The sequence below is a fragment of the Rhopilema esculentum genome, chromosome 2, assembly GCF_057945365.1.
Source record: "Rhopilema esculentum isolate cy_ngs chromosome 2, ASM5794536v1, whole genome shotgun sequence".
NCBI classification, from domain to species: Eukaryota; Metazoa; Cnidaria; class Scyphozoa; order Rhizostomeae; family Rhizostomatidae; genus Rhopilema; species Rhopilema esculentum.
In genome coordinates, this window is record NC_142816.1 from 1,516,687 (window position 1) to 1,544,217 (window position 27,531).

The 27,531-nt window shown below is 36.6% G+C and overlaps 1 protein-coding gene across 1 annotated transcript in view; it reads left to right on the plus strand.

Annotated features, from left to right (window-relative positions):
* The first annotated feature begins 2,119 nt into the window (after positions 1-2,119).
* The window catches only part of LOC135695716 (protein kinase C and casein kinase substrate in neurons protein 2), a 31,321-nt gene continuing 5,909 nt past the window's right edge, over positions 2,120-27,531 (plus strand). Inside the window, exons 1-4 of the mRNA XM_089108909.1 lie at positions 2,120-2,451; positions 6,765-7,099; positions 13,111-13,496; positions 17,206-17,326. Coding sequence (XP_088965035.1) covers positions 2,352-2,451; positions 6,765-7,099; positions 13,111-13,496; positions 17,206-17,326 — 942 coding nt within the window. The 5' untranslated portion in view covers positions 2,120-2,351. The remainder of the gene's footprint in view (positions 2,452-6,764; positions 7,100-13,110; positions 13,497-17,205; positions 17,327-27,531) is intronic.

The window sequence follows — 27,531 nt, forward strand, 5'->3', positions numbered from 1 at the left end:
GTATTTCCAAAGAGGCCCTGTTTTGAAGCACTAAATTCATGCTCGACTTATAGAACTTGGTACCTCCACCTTGAAATTCGTGGCGTTGGCCCTGAGAAAAGGTCAACTAGATTTATAAATTTGATCCCTACTGGAACTACCTCACGAACACGCTTTTTCAAAAGTTTATAAATCTTCAAAAGGGCCTACCAATTTCGAACTTTTTGAAGAGATGGTGTTTATTTTCAATTACCCTGGGTACTAGAGCAACAAATTTTCGAGCAAGGAAAAAAAGATGCTCCTCCGCTTTGTTTTCCATTTCCATGCTCGAAATTTTATGGCTCTTGTACCAGGGATGAAGTCGTAACATTTTAACAAGGGGTCTCTACAGAATTTAAAAGTTGTTTTTGTCATGTAATCATTTCAATATGACGAGGGCTGGTGTTTTTTCCATTGAGCGGGCAAATGACGTCAGAACGTCGATACCATGCGAAGGCCCAGGGGAAAGTTCGTTGCAAGTGAGGGGGTAAAATGTTTATTTTGCTCAGAGGTTTAGTGAAAGCCGCTACCATGGTTGGCGGCGAGAAAAATTTGGGTATATGACATTCTAAGACTGTCCATTAAACGCATCTAAAATATTTACATCGTCGATAAGGAAGAACTTTCTTTTTGATAACAATAACCCATTGGTTAGATTTTGAATTGACACATTTTCCCTCGTTTTAGCAAAACAGAGGAAACATTATCAGTTGATGAACACTGCTACTAGAAATTCCATGGCAAAAATTGTACTCTTCTTATAAAAAAGAGTCCAGTTCATCAAATATTAAAAGTGGCTGAATCCATGAGAGTCAAATAGTAGCACCCGGTTGTTGAATAAAAAACAGTCTAAACAAAACTGTAACTAAACGTACTCAGTAAGAAACATTCAAGAATTTTTATCGAAATATGACAAACTTTGTGTACATTTCATGCACAAAAAGGCAATGCTTTTAAATCTATCAGTTGTTTTTCTCATTTCTGGTTTAGTCGTCAATGGCTGACCTGTGGTGAGCCCCCCAATTTCATTCGAAAGTTTTAACAAGGGGGATGCACCCCCTGAGCCCCCACCACTACATTCTTGCCTGGTACCAAGGGTAATTTGCATTGTACCCTGTGGAACTTTTTAAAAGGTAATCTGGGTAAATCTTGACCACAGATGTGACTGTGTTTCTACAATCAGAGAATTAGATCTTGGTACATTGATGTTTTTTGTTGTCCCCTACGCAATATATAGTTACCCTAATCGAGCCCTGTAAGACCCTTAACGATTATTCCAGATGTGATGAATATTCTCTAACCTATGCTCACAAAGAAAGCTCAGCCTGATTTTTCAAGCTCTGCTGCTGCCATAGATTAGAAAAATAAATTAATGTCGCCTTTGTAACCAGAGGTGAAAAGTCTAGCAAGAAAGTTTTGTCTACTGCCACTAGACTTAATAGCCATCTGTGCAAATTCACATAACAGTTCGTTTTCTATGCAATATATCGTTACCGGTACCTTTTTTACAAAAACCAGATGAATTCGCCCGAGGCTCGATGTAGTTATTTTTCCATAATTTTAGGCTTGAATGTTCTTCGTTCCAAAATTGATTTTTCTTAAAGCTAATACTGTAGACTTTTAGAAATCATAAGCCAACAGTCTCCATGGTATTTAACTCAAAATCAAACTCAAACTGAAAATATTTTTTCAGCAAATTTATTAATTACATGTTACGTCATTTAAGATAGTTGTTCATAATTCACTTATTAGACCCCAAATTACAAAAACAACAACCTACTGACGGACACATAGAAAAACTCAAGATAGAGCTATCAAAGCAATGTGCCCAGTTGACGTGATTTGACGATTACAATTTATTTATTTTGGTCTGAATAACAGTAAGAATGAGATAAGAGAAATACAAATGAAACTAGTAAATTTAAAAAACACTGAGTTTTTTCGACTGATGTTGTTCATTTGCTTGCGTTGTTAATATTCATCTGTGACAAGTGGGGCCTCGGTGTTCTTATAATCCGCATTCTTATTAAATAAAGTTTGGTTGCTGTAATCTGGGTACAAATTGACTACAGATGTCCCTGTGTTGCTATACGGATGGAACGGGGATGGGCCATAGCATAGTGTTGAATTTCATATGTACCACCGCCGATGTAAGTTATACAGGCAAAGTGATATGTGGGACAGAGTGCTCCTTAAACCTCAACCTAGTTTTAAAGAGATAAGATTTTTTATTTTGGAACAAATCTGCGGATATTTTTACACACTCCCTGAATAACGGATTTCTGCCTTGTCTGCGATTTGCATATTATTGTCAAGGTGAGCTGGTCATCATTATGCGTGGAAGTAGCCGTAGATCTAAACGTGGTAGGCCCAGCGCCAGCAGCGAAAACGGCATGGCTGGCTCAACAACTGAAGAACTTTTCTGGGATATCGGTAAGAACGATTTTTGTTTTGTTGTAGACATGATGGCGGTTGTTAACAATTCTTCAAGCAACATATTAATGAGTAGATTCTGTTCAGTAATAGCTTAGGCCTATTGTTGTGTTGGTTGGTGTTGCCGTTGTTATTTGCTTAAAGGTGAATACCAAAAAGTTTACCAAAATGATAACCAACATTTGTTTTTCGCTATCTTCATTACCAAGGCTCATTAGAAACAACTAACACGTTTTCAGCATTTTGCAGGAAGATCTTAAAAGCTTATCTATACAGTTGAAAGCTAGCGAAACGCCTAATGGGACGTAAGGCCTGATAGGAAGTTGAATCAAACACCAAACTTTTTTACCTAAATATTTTAACAAGAATTACACAAGTCCTTGAGGATCATGGTATAAGAAATTTGTCTTTAGTATCAATCTCGTGTATTTTCGAGGAACATTTTGTATCTACACAAAAATGTTGTCGGATTTTTCGGTTGGCCTAGCCAAGACAGCCTCCGCCCAAATATTGGTTCAACCTTTCAATGGTTGGCCTTTCACACAGGTATTTGTGGCTTTTTGAGTTTGAAACACATTCGAAAAAAATAAATTCGTGGTATTTTAGCAAAATAATCCTTGGTATGTTTCCTGGCCTAGTCCACCTCTCCTTACATGTAAACACAAACCCGAAACCTGACACCAAATACATGTGGTTGACATATTTTCGCAATTAGCTTTTAATATTAGTCACCTTGTAGAAATGGTTGCGGAAATCTTTCTTTCAAGGTGACTAGAATCAGATTAACTTATTGTTTTACTGGCAGGATAAATCTCAATTTATCATCTCACACAATGTAACATGATTAGGACAATTAGAAATGGAGAGAACTGTCAGATTATGTCATCATTTGGTTTGTGATAATTTAAAACACAGATAGGGAACAATTTGTAATGTCATTTTTAGAGCTTGTTATAACCATAGGGAACCAACGAATACTGTCCAAAAGCTTATGAAAATCAGGGTTGCAACAAAACATGGCCAATGCCATTGACATATCTTTTGGCATCAAGGTTGGCCTACCTGTTGGCATAGCAATGGTGTACATTTGGGGTAGCAATGGCCTAGCACAGAGCAATTTGGCATGGCTTACCACATATTAATTTGGTGTAGCAATTGTGGTAAAGGCTTGGTGTACCTTTGTACTACAACAAAAAACTTACAGAAAAGAAAAATTGCCTTAGCTTTGCATTGAAAAGCTACTATATTCTTGATGGCAAAAATTGCTATATTGAATTAGAGAAAGAAATAAATCAATAAATTATTTACTCAAAAGATCTATACAACTTACCTGTTAAATTTGAATGCATATTAACAAGTTCTGTTGTGCAATGATATAGTTACATAGCCTGAGGCCTATATTATGGTCAAACATAAATTATATTATGTGAAAACAACATTTAAATTGAAATTTGTAAAAAACCATAATTCCATATTGAAAAGTATGCTGAATTGACAACTTCAAATCATTAGCCCTGTTAAAAAATAAAAGCTGCAAATAGTCTTATTGGCCCTTTTAAGATTGCATTGAATGTGGGTATAATATGTAAAAGAATCTGGAGGAATGGTTTGTGTTAATTCATTGAGATGAGAAGCTTATTCATAATGACATATTGACACACAGAGTATGTCTTTGGTTGTTATTTGAACTATTGTTTGTAAGCTTCAGCACTTGGTTCTCTTCACGCTACTTTGTACTTTGCAATAAGTTTATTTGCAGTTCCTTCACAAATTTTTCCAGGTTTTGTTTCTTTTACTCAGCATACAATGTTTTTATGCTATAGTTAGTTCCTTTCAGAGTTTTGGATTTGGATCTCAAAAATTGCTTCAATAAAACTTATGTCAATCCTTTGACCATATTGTGATATATTAAGTTAATGCTATTACAAAGCTCTAACCTTTTGCCATATTGTTATTTCTTATTCACCTAAAGCCAATTTTTGCCAGAGAAGATATAACCATTCTTGGTCAAGCTTTTTTGTAAATACTTAGGTCTAAACTTCTAGATTTTGTCACCAAACAAACAAACATTGTGAGTAATTTTGAACAGCATGTGTTAGAAAAATTGCACTTTTGACTTTTTTAATTTGTGGTTCATCAAAGCCTTTTTAGCAAAATGCATTTGTAGACCAATATAGTTTGTTCGGACAACTTGCATCTTATAAAAACAACAAAAAGAACACCATTTTCAAATAGATGAGGCATTGGCAAAAGTCTGTAGAAGGCAATAAAAGTATCAATATTCTGGATTGAATATAAATATTTGTTTGCTTTCATTTATACTTTTTGATGATATCTGATGAGAAGCCGGTTAAATTGCAAAGAAAATTAAAATGAGCCACTCAAATGGCAACTTGTAGATGATGTTGATAAGGCCTTCCTCCAATAAGCCTCCCTCAAATTAGTCCAAATTGCAGAATTGTCCTACATTAATAGGCCCCAAGGGAGCTTATTAGAGGATTTATGGTATGTCTTTATCCTTGCTAAAATTAACTGAAGCACTTCTGAAATTTTTGCTATCCCTATTGTAAGAGTAAGTTTTATTCTATTTTCATCATATTCTGGAAGAGTGTTTTTGCCATTAAACTGAGGTTCATAGCTCAGTGGTCAGTCCATTGAAATGGTTCAGGTTCAAGTTAAGGTGTTAAATAGAGGGTGTTAGTAAAAGATCAGATTGATCCCCAAACCCTTGTGTGGTACCAACCCTTCCAAAGTGGTGCCTTGCCATCCTCACCCCACATAGGACTACAATTGGCATTTGTACTTTTGCAAAAGTACATTTGTATTTTGTTTGTTTGTTAACTGTTCATCTAAGAAAAATGTGTTCATTTTATGATTTCCTATCTTGTATCCTCCTTGCCAAGAAAGCTGTTGATTTTTCAAGCTGAAGGCTATAATGTCATGAAAGTAGGACCAATAATTATGAACCAAATTTTTTCCTGGAGCTGGGGAGCAGGCTCTGTCTACAAACATCTTTACTGGCAGTCTTTGACTAGTATTTATATTAGCTTTTCCATGTTAAGTTTTTCCATGTTCTTTGCAATTAGTGAACAAATTTTTTAGCTAGTATTTAAATTTAACTTAAATCGTTTGTACAAAAAAAGTTGTATATAGAAAAACATCATATTTGAGACCCTTATCAAAATTAGCTTCGTTTTAAAAAGGCTGCTGTTTGACTTGTCAAAAAAGAACCTGCAGTCCTATGTGTGCTGGTCACAAGTAGAGAGTTGTGTTTTGAATGATAAAGAAGCAAAGATTACAATCAATTTATAAACCTGTTGCCAAGCAAATGTATCAATTTGATCATTTTTGTGAATAGATTTTCCCTGGCAATGGCTTTTTTAAGCCTCAAGTACATCTTTCATTTGCCTGGTTGTTTAAAAAATTTGTCGAAAATGTGACAGCATGACATTATCATTTTCTGCTAACCTGGATAATCTTATTGATTGGAAAGGCTTCAAGCATGCGTTTCCCATTGCTTGTTGCGCTATGTGTTCTTTGCTTAATCTGTTATTCCTTTAATTATTCAGTGTCTGATAGTCACTTTTCAGAACCATATCTCAATTTTCAGTGTTTATATAAGTGCTTTGCTTGCTACAATACTTAGATCTCATCATCAAGTAGCTTTATTTTCCCAAGAACCTTTTAAGCCTCTGTTTATTTATTTGTAAAGATTTGCTCTTGCCACAATGTCATCAGGCTAAATCCTAGCCATATAAGGTGCTTCAGAATCACCTGACTATTTCTTTCAATGATGGCAATTTAGAAGTAGTACTTGAAATTTGTAGATGTTCTTAGGATACCATCATGAATATCTTGTCCTTCATTTGTATACAGACATAATAATTTGCTTTTGAAGAGCAATAGGGAAACTTAAATCTAGCAATAAGCTATTTTCCAAATAGAACGCTTGGATTGAAGAGAGAGTACATGTATCCCTCAAAATCGCAATTCATTTGATTTATAACTTTTTGACAATGGTTTATAACCTTTTCGTTTATAACCATTTGACATTTGTTTGTTTCTTAGGTATATGTGTTTCATATAAAATGGCCACCCGTGGGATAGCTTATGTATAGCCCATGAATATCGTGAATGTATTTGTTGTGTTTTAACCTTTTATAAGTGCATAAAAGCTTCTAATCGAAAACATTTCTGAATGACTTCTCTATTTCATCTTTTTAGCTGTAGCATCCCTTTAGCGATAGTTTCTTTTTAACAAGGATTCGCTTATACAAGAATTCTCACATTGCTTTGATTGATATTCATTTTAGGCAACTACAAAAAGGCGGTAAAACGAATAGATGACGGCGCTATTATCTGTGATGAAATGGTCCGCATGGTAAATGAAAGAGCTGAAATCGAGGCAAAGTACGCACGCAAACTTACTGCTTGGGAGGAGAAATGGAAGAAACAGGTTGAAAATGGACCTTTATATGCAACTATGAAAAATGCAGTTACAGGGGTTATTCGAGAAGCACAAGAGAGAGCCAAGGTTCATATGGATTGTGTTGGAAAGCTGCATAATCAGGTTTTAGAAAGCATAAAAAGATGGAAAAGCGAAACTTATCACAAGCACTTCATGGGTTATTGGAAGGAAACAAAAGAGGTATGATATCTTTCATAGCCATTTCATGTAAGCTGAAAGAATATCCGTTGCAGTCCTCTCTAGTGTAGTGACTTAGGACTGCCTTTGTCTATCTTCTTTTGTTCAATTTTGCTTTACCTGTCATTGACGAGCTTGATTGTTTTACCTGTCGTTATTGAGTTGGATTGTTTTACCTGTCGTTATTGAGTTGGATTGTTTCAGAGTGTTATGTTGGCATTCATGAGTTGGGTCTGGGTTTGTTCTCTGAGCTCACGTATATCTTTTTCCTTCAGTCCTGTTAGCCTATTCAAGGCTGCCATCCCTTTTCGTGTTCAATGCTTCACCAATTTCAAGATTGTAATATCTACTGTTCTAAACAACTAGAATTGGTGAAATTTTAGTCGCAGGATGAAGGTTGGTATTTTCACTGAGCGTCTGTGGTACATTAAACCCAGAAACATCCGGACGAATAAATTTCGGACAAATTATTTTCGAAAGTTTTGCTACAAATTTCGGACGATTTTGTAAAAGAACATGGACAAAAACATACTCATTTCATTTTAAATGGGATTTTTAACATATTAAGCTTACTAGAGTCTATAATCCTCTTGATTTAACACAAAAAGTCGAAAATGTTCAAGGGGTCCTCATTAGGAGTTCCCATTCTCCCAACTGCGATTTTGCCTACCATTTCGAAAGCTTTCACAATCACCTCAAGATTGCGTCTAAAATCACCATAGCATATGAAAAGCAAACGTATCTTGCAGGTTATTTAAGAAAATCACAAAGTGGACGAAAAAGTGCCGGATGAAGAAAAAAAATAAAGCAAAGATATCAAATGTTGACTACAATGAAAGTTTGACAGAAAACGAAATAATTGTTGAAGATAACGCGGATGTTTTGTGACAACTAAATGAGTTTTTTGACAACACGCGATATTGTTTCACTTATATCTTGCTCGTATAACATGTCCCCTTTATATTATCAATGTTTGTGAGCAAGACATTCCTCTTTCAAATAGTGAAGAGCTTTGCTACGATTTTTCGTCAGTGCTGAATATTTTGAGCGATAAAAATTTTTGACCAAAAAAATAGCGCAGATGGTATCGAGGAAATGGACTTTTTGTATCAGAATTGGCCCAGCAGCTGAGAAGAGCGATAGGTTTTTGTTTTCGAAGAATTCATTGTATTGTCTTGAAGACAAGGTTTAACATGATTTCCAATATACTGCTGTCACTAGTGAGTTGAAGTTAGAAGAGCATTGTTAAATGCCAAATGTTGTAAGTGCCATGCGTTGGTCCGAGATTGGTTCAAACGTGACAGGGAATGAGCCAAATTTATAACGCGTATTTCTTGAGTACTAGGCCTAAGATGCTGCTCAAATATGAGGTCCCTTTCAAAGTGAAGGGAGAAAAATTGATCTTCAATTGTCAGTAAAACTGTAAAACTATTTGTATTTCGAATTGTTTGTTTAGGCACAGTTTGTGTATTTTGAAGTGTTTCTGTCACTTCATAACATTTAATGGCAGTAAATAAATGAACTTGTAAAGTACAACTCTTCATAAACACAAGAGGAATGAAAATGATCACACGCTACACTCTTATCCTATCCCTCTCATATCTAGATCAGTTATGAGACTCACCTTTATGCAGTTTGTTTATACACCATAATTCTGGAAAATTATCCAGCTAGCCTATAGCGTTTTAATTGTAGAGCTTCTTACCAAAAATGTATATCCCCTTCTTAACTGACATTGAAAATTATTCACAAGGCTCCAGTGATTGGATAACCGCAATCCTCACGTTTCAACATTTTTTAATATCTGGTAGAAACGATTACATTAAGATTAAAGTGTGATATTTTCACCAGAAAGTGGTGATGTTTCTAACACATTATAGGATGCAAGTCACGCTAGTTTCCAATCTTTGGTATAGCAAAATCTTGTTATTTTGTCAATGGATTTGTAGATGTTAGCATCTTCGAATACCGCTTTGTAAAAATCATAAGAACCTTTTTATTTACGAATAATCTGCAGATCTTCAGCCTTAATCTGAAGTGCATGTTCGAGTATGCATGTTTAAGCTAAAAAATTATTCAGGGTTTTCGGATTACCTTTGGTCAGCTGGTCTAATTTGTGCTTTGTTTACAAAGCTCCCCTACTACGAAAAATTTCTTAGTTACACAAGAATGTTTGTACCTGCTTCTATTAGCATAACCTCCCGAATCTCAAGAAATGAATTCCAGTTGCCACTTTGTTCCGCAGATGTTCTTTTAAGACTGTGATCTGTTCAAAGGCGTGCTTAAAGGGTTTGGAAGTTTTCTCAACTTTCTCTTGTCCTATCCAGTAAATGATATTATCACCTGATTTATGATGATGATGATGATGATGATGATGATGATGATGATGATGATGATGATGGTGGTGATGATGGTGATGATGATGATGCTGATGGTGATGATGATGATGATGATGATGATGATGATGATGATGATGATGATGATGATGATGATGATGATGATGATGATGATGATATGATGATGATGATGATGATGATGATGATGATGATGATGATTATGACGATGATGACGATGATGGTAATGATGATTATGATTATGATGATGATGATGATTATGATGATGATGATGATGATGGTGATGGTGATGATGATGATGATGATGATGATGATGATGATGATGATGATGATGATGATTATGACGATGATGACGATGATGGTAATGATGATGATGATGATGATGATGATGATGATGATGATGATGATGATGATGATGATGATGATGATGATGATGATGATGGTGATGGTGATGATGATGATGATGATATGATGATGATATGATGATGATGATGATGATGATGATGATGATGATGATGATGATTATGACGATGATGACGATGATGGTAATGATGATTATGATGATGATGATGATGATGATGATGATGATGATGATGGTGATGGTGATGATGGTAATGATGATTATGATGATGATGATGATGATGATGATGATGGTGATGGTGATGATGATGATGATGATGATGATGATGATGATTATGACGATGATGACGATGATGGTAATGATGATGATGATGATGATGATGATGATATGATGATGATGATGATGATGATGATGATGATGATGATGATGATGATGATGATGATGATGATTATGACGATGATGACGATGATGGTAATGATGATGATGATGATGATGATGATGATGATGATGATGATGATGATGATGATGATGATGATGGTGATGGTGATGATGATGATGATGATGATGATGATGATGATGATGATGATGATGATGGTGATGAAGAAAAATTTTGAAAACGCTGCTTTGGTATTTGATGTTGAAGATCTCCGTTGGGACACTTCATTACCGCATGCAGCAATCGAAGTAAAATTGACTTGGCAACCAATCGATTTGCTTTGAAGAGACATTTGGTTTTGCATGATAGAAGATGTTTATTTTCTAGTTTGGCTTCAGTTTAATGTAAAGAAGGATTTTTTGGGACAAGATCTGGTGGATACGATGAAGGAAAAAATGTCTTTCGGAGTAGCGATAAGAAATGGAAACCGAAAAGTATAAAAGACACTTTGGCTTCAAGCCGTAGAAAATGATATCTGGTTATAAACGCAAGTTTACAGACAGTGGAAATTGCTAAAGACTAGTAAAAATTTATCATTGATCTGGTCAAGGGTGCCTAACTGAGTGGACTTATTTTTTTAGCAATGTGAGGCAGTAGGCCTAGGCCTATGCCTTGTACTTTTCATCAATTTTTTTCATTATGATAGTGATTGCTTTGCTATAAACACGTCTTCTAAGTTCATTGTTTGATATCTGAAATTCTGATGTTTAAAAATGAATTTTTAACGACCAGCGTGTGTTTTGATAAAAATTCATCCTCCGGTTTTTGAAGTGTCTATCCTCGCGCCGGGCGACAATTATCTAGGCTTCATGATATATTCAATGCTTTCAGGCATCATTGTGCCATTGTCTGACAAAATAAATAGAATCTTTGAATTTGCACAAATTACTTTTTGCTACTTGAATGTATAAACTGCCCCGGCAAACTACGCTTTGTTCACGCTGTTGTCTACTTTTGTCATGCGAATGCCGCATCATTTTTTGCATAATTAATTTCTCAGATATTCTGGGAAACGCTCGTACGCGATTTTGCTTTCGCTAACACAGACCCTCTACTTTCAAGTTTGGGGTCTGGAACACAGGCTGTTTCTGATTCTGCCCAAAAATATCCATCTTTTGTCTTGAATCTACTCTTTCCTAGAGGGGGTCAGAGGGAGAGGGGGCGAGAAACCTCTCTGTAAAGTCCGGAAAAGTTCTGATATTGTCGGAAATATCAAATAGTTGTATGTTTTTATTAAAGTATTACATTTTGAGGTGAAAGATTTTAAAGCTCTAATCGGCAATCTCAAAGTGTGTTTGTTGTTTAATCGGATAAATGTCCCTTTCCAACGAGGATGCATTTTTCGAGGGGGTATAATGAATAAGGTGGGGGGGGGGGGGGGGGGGTTAAATCGAAGTGAGACGCCATTTCGTCTCGGCGTTGACTTGTTTGTTTTCAACTTTGGAGATCGATAACCAGGCCAGCGATTTTAAACGGCAGAATTTGTATTCTTCTGCATAAGGCAATTCCCACCCACCTCATTCTTTAGCTTTCTTTTACGCTCTTAAAGTCTGCTATGCTTAACTAGCTCGTCCTGTTATGCAAAAAACCAAGCATTTTATATCGATACCGAATGGGATTTTTGAAAAACTTTTGCCTCTAATTGAACTTCGTGTCGTGTTAAGTATTGGAAGGTTTTATTTCTCAGGTCGCACAAGTGAAAGTTTAATGTCTTTGTTTACAAAGAAAGCTTGCTTCACTGTGCTTTCCTACTATTGACTAGCGTTCATGTCATGTGATGTTTTTCAGTTAATGGCTTAGCTATTTGCGTCGTTAGTTGTATCTTATCAGTGTTCTCTCCTGAAAAATCATCTGCTTAACTTTGCTTGCTCCAAGGTCAGCTTTTCTTTTGATTTAATCTTCAATGTTTTTCTACAATAGTCCATCTTTAAAAGGTCTTTCATTATGTTATATAATTGAAATTTCGTTGTATTCACAAGCGTTGTTAGTTGTATCTTATTGGTTTTCTCCCCTGAAAAATCATCTGCTTAACTTTGCTTGCTCCAATGTCAGCTTTTCTTTTGATTTAATCTTCAATGTTTTTCTACAACAGTCTATAGAGAATTACCTGCCAGGAATCACTACTAAGATGTAAACAGTTAAGATCTATTTACTTGGCAGGTTAGGATTACCATATAGGTTCATTCGTCTTGAAGATCAAATTCTATATCAAAGTCAGAGGACTGTATAATTTCTTATTCGAATTAAAATGCAAGATAAAGTATAAACATAAGTGAATATAATGACATAAACAACCACGAATTATTAATCAGAGAGAAGAATTAACGTCCAGAGAGAAGAAATAACCTAAGAATTTTAACGAAGTCACCTCTATCCAATAAGGTCTTGATTTAGTAATATTCTAAATATTGTTCTTTATGTGAATCGTTCCATCGATCTTCTTTCCTCGTGATTGGCGTTCGCATCTATCGAGAGTTCTTTGAGAGATATAGTTCACGTTGTTCCTTTCGAGTTAGTAAGCAAGAATTCTTCTATTCAACTGAGTGCAATCGCAACAACAACAACTATATACAAAAGAAAGAGAGAGAGAGAGGTAAATAGGAAGGAGCGCTCACAATTTCCTACACAGTCCATCTTTAAAAGGTCTTTCATTATGTTATATAATTGAAATTTCGTTGTATTCACAAGCGTTGTTAGTTGTATTTTATTGGTTTTCTCCCCTGAAAAATCATCTGCCTAACTTTGCTTGCCCCAATGTCAGCTTTTCTTTTGATTCAATCTTCAATGTTTTTCAACAACAGTCCATCTTTAAAAGGTCTTTCATTATGTTATATAATTGAAATATCGTTGTATTCGCCCCTAGGCTGAGGAAGAATTCGCTAAGGCGCAAAAGCCCTGGGCCGAGGCATACGGAAAAGTACAGCGTGCGAAAAGAAACTACCATTCTGCATGTAAATCATACAATAACGCCACCCAAGCAGTTAGCGCAGCGACAAAAGACGACAATATCCCTGCGGAGAAAATACGAAAGCTTGAGGATACGGCAAATAAAAGCGAAAACAGTATGGCAAAGATGAGGAAAAAGTACGAGGAGAAACTGGCGCGGATAGAGCCACTAAACACTGCGTATGAGCACGAAATGATAAAAATATTCGATAAATGTCAACGTATGGAGGAAAGAAAGTTGCACTTTCTTCAGGAAATGCTTGTGGAATATCACAAGAGTCTCAACGTAACTGACGACTCACGGTAAGGTTTTAAATGTTTCGTCTCATCTCTAACGCTTGAATATCATTTCAAATACGGCTTTTTTCGAAGCATCTGTCACAGAGTGAGAATCGCACAGTTATGCTTCCCATCTACTTGCCATGTTCAATTTGATTTGGATATGGTTCAACAAAGGTTCAACTCAATACTGGGTCAAGTTTTTCAAAAGGGTTGAAAAGCTTTTAATGAAAAATAAGAATTGATTCGATACACTCAAGCTCCCCTTGCTGAAAACATTGGTTTTTAAACCATCTGTTGTTGCCTGGACTTGGCTGGGAGAGGCTTGCACTTAATTGCATATCATTTCATTCCATTCCTTCCTATTCCATTCTATTCCATTCCGTTCTATTCCATTCTTTCCTAGTCCATTCCGTTCTTTTCCATTCCGATTGCATTCCGATTCCATTCAATTCCATTCCATTCCGATTCCATTCCGATTCCATTCCGATTTCATTCCGATTCCATTCAATTCCATTCCATGCCATTTGCATAAAAAGTTATTGGAAGCAAAATCCCCTCAGCATACCAATTTGGTGCTAGAAACAAATTTATATACCATAACTACACGAAGACATGTATAAAGCAAAAACTATGATGTAATTATAATAGCATATTTGCATAAAAGCCGCTCTACCAAGTTAAACTTTTAATTGCTTTTTAACTCCAGCAAGCTCAGGGAGCTCTCTGATATTGATGGGAATATCCTTCCAGTCGTTCAAGTCTCCAAATGCTTGTTTTACAGTTGAAGTGTTAAATCCTTTGATGATATTTATCTCAAACGATTTTAGGACAATGCCTTTTGATTATTTCTGCATAGCATAATAGATCGATCAAATTGTATACGTTGTTTAACAGGCAGTCTATTATGAGGCGAATTTTCTCTTAGTCTGGCTTAGCAATAATAGAAAAGGCTCTATCATGCTGAATTGTATTTAACTTTATTTAGGGAGTCTATCCCGGATACCCTTAGCAGGTAAAGGGCATTTATATCTTTCTTTTATAATAAAATCTCCAATGTTATTAGATGTAAATATACTGTGCGTGTTGTCCGCATTATTACTAGCCTTAGTGAACTTGCAACATTTTTCAAAGTCCTCAGGTAGACGTGATATATAGAAGTGTTCCGAATCATGACCCTTGAGGTATACCAAATGTTACCAATCTAGTCTCGGACTGTTGCTCTGCCGATGCTTGGAGTCAGCTAGAAAGGACATCTTTTAGGTTCCGTATAACGATTTCATGATAAATATTTTGGTGAAAAAAAATGATGAGTGCCTAGCCGTACCGCTCCGGTTTTGTCACATCAGAAACCACGTTCAAATGGCTGCCAAACGTCAGCTTTTTCTTTCTCAAAAGAAACTGAGCGTAAACTATGAACATCGGGGTTATGACCTTGTGTTTTTATACGGCCCACGCAATTGCGTGTGATCTTCCATTTATTTCTTCGGTTTTGAAAGCTGTTTTCAAATCTTCTTGTTAAGGGTTCTCTCAAACGCTTTCTTCGTGTTGGCGGAAGGCATGTTCGCTTAAAATAAGCATTATCAAATTATCTTGTTCTATTCACTTTAATATATTTTATGTGCGTTTTCGACTCACCCACGTTTTTTTAACTCTTTTTCCTTTTTATCACAAAGCTCTCCGCCTGCATGGCTTTCACGTGTCCTCAAAAAGTGATTGTAATTGCAGAGAGTTGTTTAACTCAAGTCCGAATTTTGTCGCAAAAGGATTTTTCCAAAAACCCTCATATTTCAGTCAATGGCTGATTTGATTTCAAAAGTATTCCTTGATAAACCCTATATGAAGTTGTAAAACAGTGGGTTTTCACCCGCTAATCAAGTCGAATTTTTCCGTTTTAATGCATTATTTATTATATAAAGAGGCCTTTTTACAGATGTGTTTCTTGGAATTTACCATATTAAGTGAAACTTTTTTGTCTTCTTCCTGGGCTGTTACATTAAAATTAATGACAAAGTGTGAATTTGGCGCCAATCCCTCCAGGTGAGCGGACACAACTATAGCTTTAAGGAGCTTCTTGCGAAACCAGACGGACACAGTACATCACAGCTATATTTTTGAATACTGCTTTTGAAACTTTGACTGGCATGTCTGCAGTTTCAAAAGTAACTTTGTTTCTTATGTTAACTTTTTGCTAATATGAAGTTCCAAGAAATGAGAAAACACACTGTTACCTAATTAGTTTGATACACAAGGTATTTCATGGGCTCGTGAATTTCAGAGATCATGTTTAATCAAACCAGCCATAATGAAACGTTTATGCCCGGTTGATAGTTTTTGGGCAATGTCTTCTTGCCACAAATTCGGACTTGAGTTATATAACTTTGTTTTAAAAAGGATCGACAAATCAATTCGCAAGTGAGAATCAGTTCAAAAATTGTAGCGTCAATTTTTGCAACTTACGTGACAATCTTAGGCCTCGTCCTCACGTTAACCTTACAATCTTAGGAATTGTCTAGTTTCCATACTGCTCGACCTGATAGTCATCAATAAGCATGATTAATAGTCATAAATTAGTATGATTAATTATTTCAAGTAAAGGGTTAGGGTTAGGGTTAGGTTTAGGTTTAGGTTTAGGTTTAGGGTAAACTAATTACGTCATCAGGTCAAGCAGTATGGAAACTAGACAGCTCCACAATCTTAGGCTTCGTCCCCACGTAAGTCTTTACAATCATTTACGCTTGTAATGAACAGAAGATACTGATCCGCTTGATCGTTTACAGTGCGTTTAGCCTGTCAATGTAACCCTATGTCATTATGGGGTAATTTTTTACCCCATATGTAGGTTCGAAGACATATATGAATTATAATTCATATATGCATTCATGCTAGTTCAACTTCAAGAGCTTTATGATGCACACTCCATGATTACAGGGTTCAACTGTCACACAATTATATTTCTAAACAAACTTTTATAAAAAACGTGTAAAAGATTAATCTGTAATTAGCGAATTAAACCATTTTCCTACTCATTAGTGATTCAAAACAAGGATAAAAGAGGTTATGTTGTAGCAACATGATTGTTTATAACAGTGGTTGGCAACGGAGAATTCCATGTGCTACATCAACACTAACAAATGACCTAACAAATGATCGTATACCTGATTTCCATTATGAGGTTATCGCATCGTTTTGGCCGATTTCTATGTTTTATTGTCCTTTCCGCTCATGAATTCTTTTAAATTGATACAAAACTATTAAATATCGATGTGTGCCATCAATCGCACCCAAAATCTTAGAGATCATGATCGTTCAGTGGCTTTTTCTGCTTCGAGATAGGTTGATTCCGAAACAAGATTAATTATTTTTCTAAGAAAGTCCGTGTGCAAACTGAACGAGGCAATTTTGGTTCGTATGCATGGAAGTATAGCAGAAATTAATCCAGGGGCAAAAAAAACAAAAGGGTGTTTCTTGAACGTTGTGAGCTCGTTAATTCTCGCTTAATGTGACGCCTCCTGTCATTTTAGCCTCCCATTAGAATATAGGTAGCAAGCTCTGATGTTACTTTTTACAGGTAACCCTTTACCATCATCCACACGAAAATGCGCAAAAGGCATTTCCAAAAGTATGCGTTTATAGTTACCTAATATGTCGTTTACATATTAACTCAGACATGCTTACATGTACATACTTTTTCCTAAAAGGATAGATTGATATAATATCTTTGTCTTCGTAGGTTGAGTGATATACTGAAAGACCAGCTACAGTCAGCCTACAATGCGAACGTCAAGCACGACCTTGGCTGGTGGTCGGAGAATCATGGCGCTGATATGCCGAAAAACTGGCCACGATTTGAGGTAAGAATAACATATTCTGAAGTAGCATCGATTTCTGTACATGTCATCATTTTAGTAGTTTAAAATAGTTGCATGTAGTGTAGGCTATTGTCTTCTAGTGTCTTTTCAAGAGAGGTAGTTAGAGTCAGCTTCGAAGCCAGTATCGTCACTTTCTTTGCCGCCTCTTCTTTCCCTTTTTGTCAATTAAGTTCTCTTTAGGTTAGTTTTGTATCTTCTGAATTCTTGCAATACAGGCGATGGACTGTCCTTTATACTAACTGATGATTTCAACAATATTTCCCTCATTTTCTTGGGCAATTTTGACTGGCTTGCTATCCAATTCTGTTATTCCTGATAGTCTGAAATATCTCATCTTTTGTGACGCAACTGTCTTTGAAGTCTTAGCCCACTGAAAACTAAAGCCATTGTCTTGCAACAATCTGCCATAACCCAGACATATCTGCACCAAAGGTAAAAACTTAAAACGCATAAAATTGCTGTTTTTTGCGTTATTTGCTACAGTTTTACGCTCTAGACTACAATGAGAATTTTTTCAATAACGCGTGTCAGGCCTACCATTTCGGTGGCCATGACAAATTACCTTGCAGAAAGACATGGAAAAAATGGAACAATTTTCTAGATCAAGGGAGATCTCTGTCACAAGACTGTTTTTCAGTAGCCACAGTGCATATGGATATTCTTGATGATGAACTAAGAAAAATTAGCCAGGAAGATATGCAGGCAGTGAGAGATAATCTTGCCAGGCCACTCGGTGTTTCAAACAGAAATGAACTGCCTTGTCAAACAACTTTGGGACAGGGAGATAGTGGCCTAATTCGTAATGAAGGTCAATCTTCTTTGCGAAAGTATCATATGTTTTATTGTGAACGACATTCGTCTTGTAACAGTAGAGCCAATTGTAGTGGAAACAGCAAAGTGAGTGGTAGTAGAAACAGCCTTTTGTTTTTTGAAGATGATATACCAGGGGATATGGGAGAGGAGAGTATAGCCGTCCTTTCTCCACGGGCTAGAGAGATGAAAAGCAATCTAGATGCATCTAGTACTAGCAGATCTAAGGAAATATTTCAGTCAGTAGGTAGAGAAGATGCGAGTTTTGAGTTGGGACAGTCCGTAGCCAGTTGTAATGCAGCAGACACATGTAGTCAGATGCTTGGTGACATTTCAATACCCATAGGGGAATTGTCAGGAGTAGATTTGTTGATGTGTGGGCAAGCCAGTATGAGAGAAATAAGTTTACTTCCGGTCGCGAACAATGTACCTAAAATTGAAAGGACTGAAACCAGAGTTTCAGATGGTGGAAGAGATACAACCTTTGATACACTGATAGGAGAGACGGTATGTATTAACATTTAGCTTGAGTTTTATTCTCATTACTTGCCTGAAGGTAACTTAGTTTATCTTAAGTACAGTGAATGAGCTTATCTTAGATGGCTTGCTTCGATGCCAGTAGTGCAGATCTATCATTTCTGAACGTTGTCAGCATATGGCTAAAATCTTGATTGGCTCAGCAACGCTAGAGACCACGTGACTTAGCGCAAGCTCTAAGCCAATCAAAATTTGAGCCCTATGCTAATGTTGTTAGAAATTTTGTGTGTTATCAGTTAGTGTGCACATTAATATGCAATAGTTGTATGTAGCTACCAGCACTGTAATGGAGCTATCAACGCTGTATGCTGGCTGCGAAATGGGCTCTTTGTCGGTTATATTTCTAGTTACAATGAAAAATTGTAATCCTCTGCTTAAAGAGATACACCCCAAACTTGTGAAATATTGTTTTTTGTGAGAACTGGTGAAATTTTGCAATAGATGCTGTGAGATATTGCAAAAAAGCACGTTGCTCAAACGTATTCAAATTTGTCTTCATCGTATTCACGTAATTACCCTTACGAGGTTCCTTTCATCTTTATTTCCCATGGCCATTAGACTGCCGACATCATTTTCTCAGAGGATGTTATTTGTGATGTATCGCTCAAGAGAAATGACTCGGCGTGTGACACATGGCTTATAGTTGAGATTGAGGAAAGATTTCAGTTTATTGTTTCGATTTCAGTGTTCTACTGATATTATTTGCTGCTGATTTTCAATTGGATTGGTGAATTTCGCCTTTGTCTTTTTAAATGACATAAAAAGCCACTGCTTCTTCACTTCAAAGCTAAAATCTATCCTTTGCTCGCTCGAGTATCTTGCATAAGGCTAGAGAGATGAAAAGCAATCTAGATGCATCTAATACCAGCAGATCTAAGGAAATATTTCAGTCAGTAGGTAGAGAAGGTGCCAGTTTTGAGTTGGGACAGTCCGTAGCCAGTAGAAATGCAACATACACATGTAGTCAGATGCTTGATGACATTTCAATACCCATGGGCGAGTTGTCAGGTGCTCGAGTATCGTGCATAAATAAATAGTGAATTTGCATGCAGGTAGAATAAGAGGCCAGTTTGTAATCACGGGCTGAAAAGTCGTTTCAAAGCCGGTGGCTTGTTTTTTCAACCACAGTCGTTGTGGTATTCAAAGCTTGCTTTAAGAGCGAACGAGTAACTGTTATTGTCAAACATGTAATGTCCACCGCTCTACCGCATCCAATTCAACCAACATTATAATGCCTTCTATTGTAATGCAAATTGTTTGATGTTTGAATCTAAGCGGGAATTCTACGGAATTAACGCCGCTGCCCCTCTTACAAAATATAGTGAATGTTAGCATCAAAGTAATGCTTTCTTAGATTTCTACCTGGGAAATTTGGCATGGGATCGAAATTTCGGGCCTGGGCGATATGTTTCTGTACTACTGGTAAACAAATACAGGTTGTGGGGCTATTTCAAACCAGTAGAGAAGCTTCCGCTCTCCAAATGCGGGTCTTTTAGTAATCATTGATATACCACTTGTACTTTCCACAAGAAAGGAAGTCTATTTCGAAAGTCTATTTTTAGAATGGTCCTTCGAATATTAAATTTGGCACGTTTTATCACACAGCAGGAACTTGTTGATGGCAAGACCATTTTAATGACAAAATTTATCTTTTATGAATTTTATCGCACAGCAAGTGCAGAGTTAATATGAATATTTTGACTTGCTATACCCGACAAAGTGCCTGCATTGTTGATTCTACAATCAAGCTGATGTTTTAGCAGAGAGTTTGGGCCGACCTAAGATTGCCGAACTTATGTAACTTACTTTCTATGTTTAAGAAAATTTGAGCAGAAGATAAAGACGTGCCTTTCTGAACGTCGGAAGGTTTTTGTTTAAAGGTTTATAAAAGCTGCAAGTTTAAAAATTCATTTTTTTAGTTAATCGAGTTATGAATTTTTCATGACGGTTTGCAAGTAATTTTTGTACTTAACGTGTATCTGGTCACGTGGATAGAAAAGCGCCCTAAATTTTTATGCTTATTGAGGCCTGCGTCCATAAATCTGGTTTAGAAATAAAGCCCTGGCAAAACGACTAAACATTTTACTAAACATTTCACTCAGCTTTTGTTTAGCCAAAAGTGTAGTGAAAAGTTTAGTCGTTTTGCCACCCTGTTTAGTGTTGTTTAGTCGTGTTGAGTGTTGTTGAGCAAAGTTTGATCCTGGTCAAAAATGTTTAGCGTTGTTTAGTGTTGTTTAGCAAATGTTTAGTCGTTTTGCCACCAATTAAACATTTGTTGTGATCGCGCAGGCGCTCTAGCCGTGGAAATCCAAAGGTTTTCGTCTGTTTTCATTGGTTTTCCTGTCTCTACGTGACCCTTTATGAAACATCTGCATATCTCGTTGTACGCCACCGTGTCCTCTTCCACAGTCAACTTTGTTGTCAATGTGCCAAAAAGTCTTTTTTTTCCCCATCGCTTCATCCAATTCTTTTTTTTATCCACTGCTTGTGCAAGGAACAAAATAAACCAAAAGCAAATTCCTATGTAAGATCTGCTACAGCCCAACAGCGTCATAGACAGCTCGCAGTTCAAAAAAGTTGAATGAAATGTTCAGTGAAATGTTTAGTCGTTTTGCCAGGGCTTGACGGTTTAAACCTTCCTGATTGTGAATAGATTTCAAGGGTTCGCTCTATGATAGCGTATTTTTCTTCTCGTTTCCACACTCTTCTATGATAGCATCTTTTTCTTCACCACTCAACAGTGATGAATTTGCAAAAACCATGAAATATTGAAATTTTATTTTAGTAACACACTACATCTTGATTTGAGAGGCAACTTTATCTGCAAAGACTATATGAACCTTTTTTGCAATGCGTTTTTTGTTGCATGCTATGGAAAATTGGAAATGACCTTCAATTAGAATAAAAAATCTCGCTGAAACTTAGATAAGAAAATGACTTGTCGAGAGCTGGTTTAGAAATAACTCTTTACAGCTTCTTTGAATGACCTTGACCCTGCTAAGTAATCCTACGATGTTTTCTGTGTACGATCTATATGCCTACTCTTTTTACTTTTTGTCTGTTAGTGATTGTCGCGCGAAGTTTTGTTATCAATCTCTTAACAAAACGTTGTCACGATAGTCAATCCATTTACAACAAATCAGCACACCGAATAGGCAGGGCTATGGCTGCAAAAGTCTGATTCCTCGCCTAACCGAGATGATCTCGATGGTTTTTAAATACTTTCGAGTAAGGAGTTTCAGAATCCAAGATGGGACCAAAAACTTTTGCCTCAGTATCATGTTATTGATGACGTCACCAATAACGGTAAAACAGTCATAAATCCTCTGTATATTCAAAATAAATTGTACAATTTAGCAATTCTAGGTTTTATGTGAATGCGCATTTCAAGAGCTTTCAATTGATGTATCATATAATCGTATCATATATAGTTTGCTGAAGTTTGCTTATTCTGTGACGTCATTAGTAGATTTTCCCAAGTTCTGCCTCAACCTTTGTGCTGATAACTGAGTGAGTTGGAATTCACTGCAAATGCGCTAAAACTGTGTTGAGCTAAATATATTTGATACTTCTTGACATTATTTGACTATGCTTGACACTAATAAGTAATAATAATCATCATCATGCACTTGTGTAGTGCGACAGCAATGACGATAAAGCAGTTTATTTAGAAAGCGATTCTACACCTGGTCTCTGCAAGCTTTTTACAAGTATCGAAACAGGATTATATATCTAGTTAAAATTATTTGAAAGCTAATTTCATTCCAGTGTTGAACTAAAAGTCTCCTTTTTGCCTCTTTGCATAAGTACGTGCGCGTTGGTATTGAAACTCCATTGAAGCCTTAGCTTCCCTAATTCCTGGCAGCAGTTCATCGAGAAGTTCTGCCACATCTTTCCTGGAACTATCTGGAAGCACAAGACGACGCAATAAGCGTCACAGAAATGGCTGTTACGTTTCTGATGTTTACTTTAGGCCATAAGTCAATGTACTTGGGCTTTTGCTGGCTTTTGCTGAACATGTATGTACTAAAATGAAAGCTTCATCAGATGCTAGTTTCTACATTCCTTCACTGGCAACCAGTCAATTGTACCACCTCTTTCTCTTTGGCGTACGTTAGTATAGTCCAAATTAGACTTAACTTTAGTGGCAATGGAAAGTCAGCATTTGTTTACCAACAGGCTTAATCCCTTTTCTCTATGACAATCCAACACATCCCATAGGTGTGCCCCCGTCTATATGCTGTCCAAACACCCCAATATGGGAAAAGAATTGAATTTTAGAATTTTGTAAGTTGGGGTATATAATGATTGTTTTCTGCTGTCAGCCAAACCTCCAAGAAATACTTTATTCCGAGGCGTTGCTTTTTTGAACTTAACAGCTCCCGTTAAACTTTGTAGCTTGTATACCATAAGTATTTCTATTGACTCATCTCCTCCAAAAGAGATTGAAGAGATCCGCAAAGACGGTCTACCATATTTCTTTTAATAAACGCCGCTCTCTGATGAACGCCGCTCTCTGATAAAGCCGTCCTCTTTTGGTAAACTTTGTACTTTGTAGAGAATACGAGCAAGATTTAATTAAAATTGTACTATATCCGTGAAAAATTATATGAATTCAGCCAAGCAATTGCCAGCAGACACAGGTAAGATTTCATTAAAACTTGAACTCAGTTATGTGGATTCAGCCAATTAAATGCCAGTTGGTTTCTACGAAAGACTATGTGAAAGTCGAATTTCGCAACAACTGCCTTCCGCCAGCTTGTCGTTTACTTTTCCTTCGTTATGGATTCCTAACAAGATGATATGTGATGGTTTTCACAGTTAGCAGCATGTGTCTCCTCCGTTTCTTATGCAACATCTGCAGACAACCTTTTGATAACAGTGAAATCACTTTTAAGTACAGTAACCTTTTTGCAGCAATGCAGGTTCTGTGCAAGGTTATAGTTTCCTTTAATTGGTTTTTCACTCTGAGTAAAGCTTGATACTTTAGAAGCTGGTCCCTTACACATATTTACAAGGCTATTTAAAGGCTCTTGCGCAACCGGCATGCTTAGCGGCAGCTGTCTTGAGAAATTGCTTGTGTTTTGTATTCTCATGCAGTACGGTATTAGGCAAAGCATGCCGCTTGCGCAAGAGACTTCAAGAGATTGATTTTATTTTAATTCATGCTCAAGGCCCTGTAAATTCTACTGGTATGATATGAATTGCACATCATTTGGTTTTCTCCGTTGATTATGTCATCAACATACAAAAGGTGGCTGTACAGTTAAATACTACACTTGAATCTTCTTGCAAACCTTTTTGTAAAAATGTATAGAAACAAGCATAGCAGACTCGGATATATGTTTATAAAGAAGCAAAAGTAAATTTCCTCTCTATTGGTCTTTACAGGGCCGTCGCTAAGCACTTTCACTTGGAGGAGGGGGGTGCCAGTCACCAATTTGCCGACATAATAGGGCGTGGTCTAAGATATATCAATTTCTGGGTGTGGCATTTTGACGCAATTGATTGTGTTTATCAAGGAGTATGTTCTCGTTAGTCAATCATCGCTTCGATTTTCGAGTAACTGAGGGTACTTACTTTGATTTTATAGTGTTGTGAAGTCAGTATATTTCGCAGCCCACGCCATTTTGGGGGATTCCTACTCGTCCCAGTCTTTTTACGTGTTATATTCACGCCCTATATTGTAAGGTTAAGCTTTTGAAGTAGTGAAGTTACGATAAAGACACGATATTAGTTAATGATGGGCTAACAAATTACGTTTACGTTATAGTTTTATATAGTCATGTTTTGTCTTTTCATGAATTGATGTTAGTTACCAACAAGGAAACACCACTCAATAAATAAAAAACAATTAAAAAAACACAAACGCTGGATAGGTGGATATGACATTACACTGTTATTGCCACCTCAGGTTACAATGTTTGCTCACGAATATCACAGGATTTTCCGACATATCACAGGATTTTCCAACATTATCACAGGATTTTCCGACGGTAGACCAGATTTGCCGACAATATTTTTTCCAGGGGAATTGTCACCCCCACGCCCCCCCCCCCATCCCTACGGGCCCGGGTCTGTTCAAAATTGCTGGTGTAGGCGGGTAAAATATGACTGGCAAATTATTTCATATTAACTTTGCAATGAGAACGAAATTTTCAAAGGCATATTGAAGTGCGGTCGGTAAACGGGCTCCTTGTTCACCGTCTATTGGTGATCAAAGCGTCTTGAAGCGAACCGAGTTTCCTTCGAATGATTCGCAATTTCTATATCTAGGCAATATATTTCAGTTTTTTGCAGCTATGTAAAGAAAAATTGTTTCTCGACCATTATGATCTAACAGAGTTTGGTCATAAAAATTTATTTCAGAATTGTTATGTTTTGACCACATGGCCCAAGAGAACACCATGAAATACTTGCATATGAAAAATCAGTTGAGTATCTCAAAGATTGGGTGAGCTATGGCCAATAAAAGATTTGAAGTTTGCAATCTGATTGCTGTTATTTTGTCTCTGTTCATGAAGTTCTGAGCATAGACCAAATTACAGTGGTTTGGTCGTGAAAGCGCCTGCGCACATTTCGCCATATCTCAGCCAATTCTGATTTGGCAAATTAGAGATATTTCATGATGCTCTTGCAGATAATTCGAGGTAACTATGTACTACGTAAGCAAATGCCTAGAATGTTCTAAATACTACTAGGTTTCTCGGCAACAAACCTTTAAAAAAATACCCAGATGATCCAAATTATTCCAGCTCTAAAGGTATGACCCACTATATGTGGTCTCTAAAATCTGTGTCCCTCTTGGGAACCAGGACTCTTCTGACGTATGTCGGCTTAGACGATATCTCCCCGCGCTCTTTGACATTCCGCAGTTTTAGATAATTTTAGATACTTTCTGAAAAGTCTCGTGGCATCCACGACAGCTTGTTTCGCCATTAGCTTATGTCTGCCTAGGTTATGACTCTGATTTCGTATTTTGAAAATACATATTAAGAAAGCCAACCACCACTTTCTCAGGAGTATTAGACAAGACAATCTCTTTCCAGCCAAGTTGTGCAATTTCCAGTCATCTCTATTGAAGTCACAACTCTTGGCATTAGACATTAAACGTACAGTATAATCCGGTTATAACGTACTTTAAGGGACCAGTGTATTAAGTACGTTATAAGCAAAGTACGTTGTAATGAGGGTAAGTAAAAATTGACTAAAACCAAGCACACCTTTTGCCGGGACCAGGAACACCAGTATGTTATGTCCGAAAGTACGTAATAACCGAGGACGTTATAACGGGATTCTACTGTAGCAGTATTAAGCAAAATAATCCATCTTTATGAATGTTGTGCAATTTCAAGTCAACTTTCAGCAACCAGATTCACTCACCCAGGATAATAGAAATCAAACCTCTTAGCATCAGACATCAGATACAATAGCATTAAGCAAAATAATTCGTCACTAGAAGAGTTGTGCAGTTTCCAGTCAACTGCGTAGAAAGCAATCGTAAAAATGGCTTTGAAAAAGTCATACTAAAGGTTTTCGTCTGAAACTCTTCAGAGTATAAAACATCAGAACATAGATCGAAACTTCTATGATAGAAGATATATATACCCAGTTGTGGATCGAAATAGGCCAAATACGATCAAAAGCACTTCTCTATGTACTCAATATTGTATAAAGACAAAAAGCAGGAAATTTCAATTTGAGGAAGAAATTTGTATTTGACAAAGGTTGTACCAGGTTCTCTCGTGAGAATCCTTTTAGTCTAAGAGCATTGAAGAACTCTGAAAAGAGGCCAGTTTTACTACCTGGTACGCTCTTAAAATTTCTTGTCAGTAAAGATTTCAATTCTCAAATTTAACGCCTTTTGGATCTGCAAAGCATAAATAACGTTATGGAGCTGTAAATACTGGGTGTGTACATTGACAGGAAGCTTATTTTCTTCTGTTTATCTGTTAAGCTCAGTAAAAATATTTTACTGTAAACATACAAGACACTATAATATAGAGTTGTTTTTCTTTAGCCTATTGCCGAAAATGTTTTCTACCCCCCATTATGAAAAATTCTACCATTTTGAAATATTTGGGAATTTAGAACATGCACCGGTTCTTGATCCATTTCAACTTTGTGACAACGAATCCGAAGGGAAACGAAAACCAATGTTAGTACGCAGTTGGAATTTGTTAATCGTTTTCAGTTTTTTTGAATCTACACCGTCATGAGTGTTGTGTCGATCTTTTTTAATTATTGACATTGCCGCTTTTGGAGCAATTTTTACGAGAATCCTGTCGAATGTCGAAATATCCAACGTAGTTGATGTAAGAAAAACAGTGAAGCCTTTTTTAAGCCGTACAGTTGCTACACATTACCCCCAGCGGATGAACGAGAAAATCACTCGTGTTTTCCATCGAAGAATAATCGCTTTTTTGTCTTTAATAGAAAAGTTCGCAAATTTCACTTGAGAGCTTTTATTTTCAAACGCTGTTTCCGTTCATCCTCTCTCAATAATTCATAGTGATTCGAAACCTCGTGTTTCAATCTACAAAAACCTATAGATTTTAAAAATATTTTTAAGAAGCACGATTTTCAGGGCTAACACTCAATTATTCACTGAGATTTTGACTCGGAAGCATTCTTTGTGACATATGGATAATCCATTTACATTGTTAAAAAGTTGTTATGATAGAAAATTCTTGTTATATGTGAACATCAGTTTTTGGGTGGTACGATCTTTTGCCATTGTCGTTCTGGCTACGTAGGACGCATAACCCAAAGATTGGGTGATAGGATAAAACAACATGTTCCTTCCAACATAAGGAACAAATTGCCAATATTCAATATTT